The sequence below is a fragment of the Sparus aurata genome, chromosome 14 (assembly GCF_900880675.1).
Source record: "Sparus aurata chromosome 14, fSpaAur1.1, whole genome shotgun sequence".
NCBI classification, from domain to species: Eukaryota; Metazoa; Chordata; class Actinopteri; order Spariformes; family Sparidae; genus Sparus; species Sparus aurata.
In genome coordinates this window covers 17,307,664-17,314,784 of record NC_044200.1, presented here as the reverse complement: position 1 = coordinate 17,314,784, position 7,121 = coordinate 17,307,664, and the positions used below count along the sequence as shown (strand labels likewise).

Sequence of the window (7,121 nt, the reverse complement as noted above, 5' to 3'; positions counted from 1 at the left end):
CATCTCAGGTGCTTTCTTGGTCCCATGTGTATCGTCAAGGCAGCTTTCCTGTGATTTTTGTTTACTCCAAGCTGTCGTGAAGCGTTTTGTATCATTCGACTCGGCACAGATCCTGACAGGTTAATGACGTTCTTGTTCCCGTGTGAATCGTCCGCCGGGCAAACGCGCTCCAAAAACAACAACAACACTCTCGAGTGATTTGTTTACGGAAAAAAATGGTGAAAAATGCTCAACAGTGGAACATTTGGACCAGTGTTTGTTTCTGAGCATGGGAAACTGTTGCATCCCACAGCTGCCAGTTCATTATTTCCACTGGGTTTTTTTTTTTTTTTTTAATCTTTTTTTTAATAAATTTGCAATAATAAAACAATCGGGGATGATGGCACAGATAAAAAGTTGAGGAAAGTTCAAATGAAGCAACAGTAAATGTGTGTTTCACAGAGAATTATCTGGGACATGTTGCAGCAAATGATTGCAGGCATAAACTTTTATTGGCGTTCCTGTAAAAAGCATAAACGTAAACACCTCTTTGACAGAAATGTGTCTCTTCTTTTCTCGTTATTGGAGAAATCTGATAGATTTAACTCTGAGAAGCTGAAGGAAAACACGCACACACACACACACACACACACACACACACACACACACACACACTCTAACTACATCAGATTTTAATACATATACTTAACTTAAGGAAGAAACAAAAGGCCTCAAAAAGGATCTGGGCAAATTATATAGAGTGAAAGACGGGTGATTACAATCAGTGAGCTCATCAACATAGAAGTAGAGTCCAAAAAAAGGGCCATTCAGAGAAACCAGCAACAGCCAAACTGCAAATAGAAAGCAAATTGCAAAATTATAAACTAAGATTCAGCATTAAGTCTGTCAAGGTCTTGTCATTTCTGTGTTATTTTGTGCCTGTGCACCGCCACGTCCCTCCACACCTGCTCAGCATCACCTTCATTAGCCCTGTCCCCTGTGTTCTTCAGCCTATCAGCTGCCTTCTGTCTTGTAGCCCAAACTCTTTCCTGCACCACCTGTGCCTCATTCCCTCATTAGTTTACTTTGTATTCAAGTCCAGTCTCAGTTTCATCTCGGTTTATTCTCGAATGAACTTTCTGCAACCGCCTGACAAAGTCCACACACCAGTTTGTGCACGAATGATTTGTAGAGAACTTTATTCAACCCACATCAAGTTTACAATAATAAATACCATTAACTAAACATCAAATCCCATGTTAAGATTATGGAGAAAATCCATCACATAAACTTGTACTGTATATTATTTTCTGAGCATCGACACTTCCTGTCGGTGGTGCTGCAGAGAGAACCTCTATACCCATCTAAAGTTCACGTCATCAGTGGCGGACTCAGGATGTTTGAGGGGCAGGGGTGAATGAAATAAAGGGGGCACCACATGTACATAGTGTAGAAAGTTGTGATATATATTTATAGTAAAGAGGGGGCACTTTACCACTTGTTGTCCACTAAAGGGACACCCTACAGAGCACTTTTCAATGGCTCCCCCAGCCTGCTTATTATAAAGCTCTCTTAATTAGATTTCCTGTCCACTGAAACAAAATGCGTTCAGGCAACAGACTGTACTCAAATATACATCCAGGTGTAGATCAAAGATATTAAATGAAATGTGAGTATGATTACTTATCTCATGCAAGTTTTATACAAAGTTATTTTATGTTACTGGAATTAAATGAAACCAAATGGAAAATGGTTTTGGGGAAAAAACCTCCCCTAACAAACTTTTGTTTGCTGATGACACACATACCGACATCCTTTCGTCTCCACCACTCAAGGCGTGATTGAGAATTAATGTCATAAAAAAGTAACCAAAGAGTGTTGCTTGGAGCGGTTACAAAAAATAAATTGAATTTCACACATAATAAATATCTCTTTTGACTCAGTTGGTCAGTTTTACTATTGGTGTCTGGCATAGCAACAGCAGCCACCACAAGTCTTAAATGAGGCTTTCAAAGCAAGGGTGCACATATTGGCCCTTGTTTTCCTCCGAAGGTTCAGTAGAAGTGCACCACCTGGAATCCACGCAAGCATCTGAAAGCCTGCGCATCCAACTTCCCCATATCAATTAAATTGTGTTCCAGCTGCACTCGAACGAGCCCGCTGAGACTTTTATCCCCCCAGCAGAAAGCGTCACGGGGCACCGATTGAATCTTGTTGTTGGTGAGCGCGACCGAGTGCAGAGCTTGCGGCAGCTGTCTGGGCACCTGGCGCAAGGTGTTGTGGCACAGGTCTAACTGGTGCAGGACGGGCAAGGACTTGAACGCCCCCGGCGCCACTTTGAAGATTTTATTCCGTGCTAAGCCGAGGAGTTCGAGGTTTTTCAAGGTGTTGAGAGCGGATTTCTTTATGGAGGAAATGAGGTTGCCTTCCAGATTTAGAGTTTTAAGTGAGCGAGGAAGGTGTCGGGGGACTTGTTTTAGTCTGTTCCCTTCTAAGTTGAGGCTTTCCAAGTGAGTCGCATTCAGAAGAGACTCCCTGAGAAGACCCTTGTTTCTCAGTCGGTTTGAACTCAGGTCCAACACCACCAGCTCCGATGTCCCATCGAAGGCTCCTCCGCGGAATTGCTCGATCAGGTTTCCTTTTAGGTAGAGCTCCTTGATGGACAGAGGTAAGCCCAGAGGAACCGATGTTAGCTGGTTGTGATCAAGGTTTAAAGCACGCAGGTTGGATAAAGGAGAGAGCACCGCATTCCCAAGAGCGTCAGATCCGTTCCCCAGGCTGTTGTTGCTGAGGCTCAGAACCAAGAGGCCGGGGCACCGGGCCCAGGCAGCCTCAGACATCACACTCAGCCGGTTATTGTCCAAACGAAGCTCCTCGAGAGAGAGTGGAAGGTCAGTCGGCACGCTTTCCAGGAGGTTCCTATCCAGGTAGAGGCGCTTCAGAGCGGGGATCCCCTCCAAGGCCCCCTCGATGGAGCCATCTGTGAGCCGATTGTTGCTCAACACGAGGAACTCCATGGAGACGTATTCGCTGAGCAGGTCCAGCTGGATGCTGTCGATGAGGTTGTTCATGAGGAGGATGTAGCGGGCGTTATAGGGAATACCGTAAGGAACCTTGTCCACACCTTTGTCTGAGCACTGGACCACTCTGGAACACAAGACACAATCAGACTAGACAAGCACATTGATCTCCAAACACTCACCAGTGCTTTAACATGTAAAACAACCTTAATTCTCATTAAATCATCTGTTCTTTCAAAGCTTAAAGGTCCATTTCGTAAGATATTATTGATTAGACTTGTTTAGTTTGAGAGGTGCGCATACAAGCCGGGGCCAGACTAGTTGTTTCCCCCTTATTTTCGAGTCTTTTGCACTTAGCTAAACTATTTGGCTTGTGGCGGTTTGTTGTCGACTACTTGGATGATGAAAAAAAGGGCGTCTTCGACCCCTGATTGGCTGGGAGGGGAATGACCCAAGCTGCTTCCACTCATTAATTAGGAGTCAGTCTCTCCATCCGGCTCACAGGGCATCTGAATCCACTGCAATTAGTCCAGAGGGATTTTAAAATTCAGCCCAAACATAAAAAAGAAGACTCTTACAGGCTGCTGGCAGTTTGTTATTTACTGTATGAAGCTGGGATCCATCTTCTAATCTAACTCACAGCAGGAAAACTAAATGTTGAAGTGATATATGGTGAAAAACAGTGAAAAAGCCGAAGAAATATTCAATTTAAAAATATGTAAAACACAAAAAAGCAACAGATACACAGACTGGATAATCAATTAATTAAACTACTTTAAAGAAGAAATAGAAATATATTGTAACATATTAGGTTACACTTATTTATTAGGGATGATAAAGTTGTAAGTTTTAGACATTATTCAGTATGCATGACGTCTCACCTTCCATAGCAGGCGCAGTCAGGAGGACAGTAGTTGTCCTTAAAGTAAGGGAAGTAGGCTGGCGTGGTGACCGCCTTCTTCTTCCCGGCCTTCTTTTGGGTTTTGTTGTCCTTTTTCCTTTTCTTGTCTTTGGACTTCTTGACCGTCTTATTTTTACTGTCTCTGTTGATTTTCGTTGGCCTCACCGACGGTGTTTTGGCGGTCGTCAGCCGCGTTTTGGTCGAATGTTTGGTGTCATTTCCCGTGCTTGCGGGCTGTGTGATGTTTGGTTTACGCGCACGCTCGTCCAATTTAGCAGTCAGATTATTTTCGTTTGACTTCGGTGTGGAGTTTGGCGCTTTAGTTTTTAAGTCGTTGGCTCTTAACTTGACTCTTGTGGGTTTTGGCGTCGCCTGCGTCATGCTTATTTCCCTTGTGGTCGGCAGCTCTCTCTGCGCAGGTTTAAACAATATATTTTTGACCATCACATCCTCTAAGTTTGCCTTCGGTTCCAGTTCGTTCTGCTTGAGATGATGTCCAGGACCGTAAAACACCTCGGCGAGGAGATCTTCGAGCAGTAAGACAGACCTCACGTCGCCAGGAGTCGCTGTTGAGACTGAGATTGTTGTGGGATCGGGACGAGTGACCGACGGAGGGAGGAACTGAGGACTAACTTCAGCGTGAGGGGGGACTGATGGAGGGACGTTATGATGATGAAGAGGAGGAGGAGAACTGGGAGGATTTCGAGACTGAGTGATAATTCGAATTGGAGGAATCTCGAGTTCTTGAGTAGAGGATGTCCTTAAAGGAGGTGTGAGGTTGTTAGCGACCGTGTGATCTTCCTTTTCTCTTTCTACTGATTCATTATGTTTTTCTGAGTTCTCCCCCTCGTCTTCTCTTTCTTCCCTTTTCCCCTCCACATTTTCTCGATTTGATGTCTTGTGTCTCCCCTCGTGAGGACTAATCCCTGCAACCAGCCTCCTCTCTCTTTCCTCTTCATCCATTTCCTGCCTCCGTTTATCCATCTGATCACTTTTCCCGGCCTCGTCATCTCTTTCCAGATCGTCTCTCCTCTCCGCTTCATCTCCTTCGTCTGGATCTAAATCTTTTTCCCTGTCAGCCACAGTTAATTCTTCTCGTTTTATTTCTTTTCCAAATGTCTGAAAGAAAGTCTCAGGGGTCATCCCCTCCTCACTTTCTTTACTGATCTCTAAGATCTCTCCTATATTCCCTGCGATATCTGCTCGGGATTTCCCCTCCGTCTTCTCTTTCTCGTGGTTTGTCTCCGGAGTCAGTCCTTCACTCCTCTGCTCTTCCTCGTTTTTTCCTCTCTCGGTGGATTCATAAGCCTTTCCCGTCTCCCCCGCTGATACAGAAACATCTGTCAGACGCTCACCTCTCATCTCAGACTGGCGTTCTGTGTCCAGACCGGCTATCTGTCCGACTGTCAGTCCTGCAGAACCAAACAGAGAAAACACTTCCTTTAATACTTCCATTTTTAAATAATAAACAAAACAATATCTCGTTATAAGTAACACATCAGTATTAGAACAGTTAGCATTCCCTTTGGAAAGCTTGTGAAATAATTAGCACGGAGGTGTTTATGACTACAGTACATTTGACGTGATGTTTTTTACTTACCGGGCTGCAAAATATATGAATGTCCAGAAACTGTGAGGAACACGAGCAGCAGTGTGAGCGCCTTCATTTTACCTGGTGACGGACACGAAGGACAATCAGACGAGAAGTTAAGATGAAGAGAAGGACAAGAACTTCAAAAAAATAAAAAATGTCTTAACCTGCTTGCCCTCCCAAAACAATCTATTTGGAGATCTGTTTCCAGTGATGGAATATAACTAAATACATTTACTCAAGTATTTATTTTATACTTCCACTTCCATGTTTTAATTTTTGCTCCACTACGTTGATTCGATAACTTATGTTTCCTGTTGCTTTGAAGATTTCATGCTGCATCATCAGAGCCAAAGTGAATCACAGCACGTTTAGATTAATGTATTTAAATCGGATAAATAATAATGATGATAACTTTATTTACCTAGCCCCTTTAAACGGATACAAAGAGCATCACAATAAAAGCATGTGACTTCAGTGGTAACTGCAAATATAAATATAAACAACTGAGTGTGAAATACGGGGAGATTAAATGAGTAAAATAATAAATCCATCAACCCACAGAAGACAGTATATGGATGCATGTTAATATATGCAAAATGCACTTTTAATTGTACTTTTGATACTGAAGTAGATCTAATATCAGATATTTTAAGACTTTTACATGAAAAATGTTCTGTCTGTCTCATCTTTACTTTCACTCAACTCCGACTTTTGATTACTTTTTCAACATTGCAGGTAGAAGATTTTTGGACTTTTATGAGTTTATTCACTGTTGGACGTCTCTGGACTCCAAACATAAGTAATGCCAACATATATTTATCTGAGGGTTAGTAATTTTTTTGCAAACAAAAGAAGCGTATATGAAGCATTTGTTCAGACAGATGATTCATATATTGTTATTTGATGTCATTGCACAGATTTTCTAGTCATGTCTGTTTTGTATATTTGTCGCCTTCCATCAAATTGTCCGAGCTCAGTTTGTGTCCAATGGAAGAATCACCACTTCAGTACTTTCCTACATATTTACATAATCATTGTATATAGATATGCAGCAGTGGGAACCTGTTGGAGCCCAAACAACAAGGAAGCTTGATGAGTTAGCATTTAAAGATCAGAGGCCAAACATATGAAAAGTTTCCCATAATCCAACAAAAGCCATCGTCCAATCAGCGCGATTCATGTTGCTTACCTGACGTGTTCGCGGCCTCCTTATATGTCAAAGCCGAGTTCCTGCATCTGTCAGGCTGATCCTGTTGACCTACACCTGCCTCTCTGTACAGACTGAGAGAGTCCAGAAGAGATGGGGCAACCTTTGAACCGCACACACCCCCACCACCACCACCACCCACCACCACCAGCAGCAATATATGACTTTAATGATCCATCTCAGCAGTCGTCTCTGCATGGAGAGTTTTCACACACACGCTCCGGCTGAGCCATAGTTAATGACTCCTCTGAGTGCCTTTATCTGCAGGAGGATTCTCACACTCACCCTCAACGCCAGAGGAATCTGGAGGATCAATAGCGGGAAAGCGGGGCGACTTCAGGGGGAGAGAGGTCAGAGGTGACGCCGGCTTTTTTACAGTGGCTTCTGTTTGCTCCGCTGTGGGGAGACATTAGCATCCCA

General features: G+C 43.3%; 1 protein-coding gene across 1 annotated transcript; it reads right to left on the bottom strand.

Moving 5' to 3' along the window:
* Positions 1–807: 807 nt before the first annotated feature.
* On the bottom strand, positions 808–6,733 carry LOC115595282 (extracellular matrix protein 2). Its single transcript, XM_030439533.1, has 4 exons — positions 6,684–6,733; positions 5,501–5,572; positions 3,881–5,312; positions 808–3,126 (listed from the first exon to the last, which is right to left on the bottom strand). The coding sequence occupies exons 2-4, from the start codon at positions 5,565–5,567 to the stop codon at positions 2,034–2,036; spliced, it is 2,592 nt and encodes an 863-aa protein (XP_030295393.1). The 5' UTR covers positions 5,568–5,572; positions 6,684–6,733; the 3' UTR covers positions 808–2,033.
* Positions 6,734–7,121: the final 388 nt, after the last annotated feature.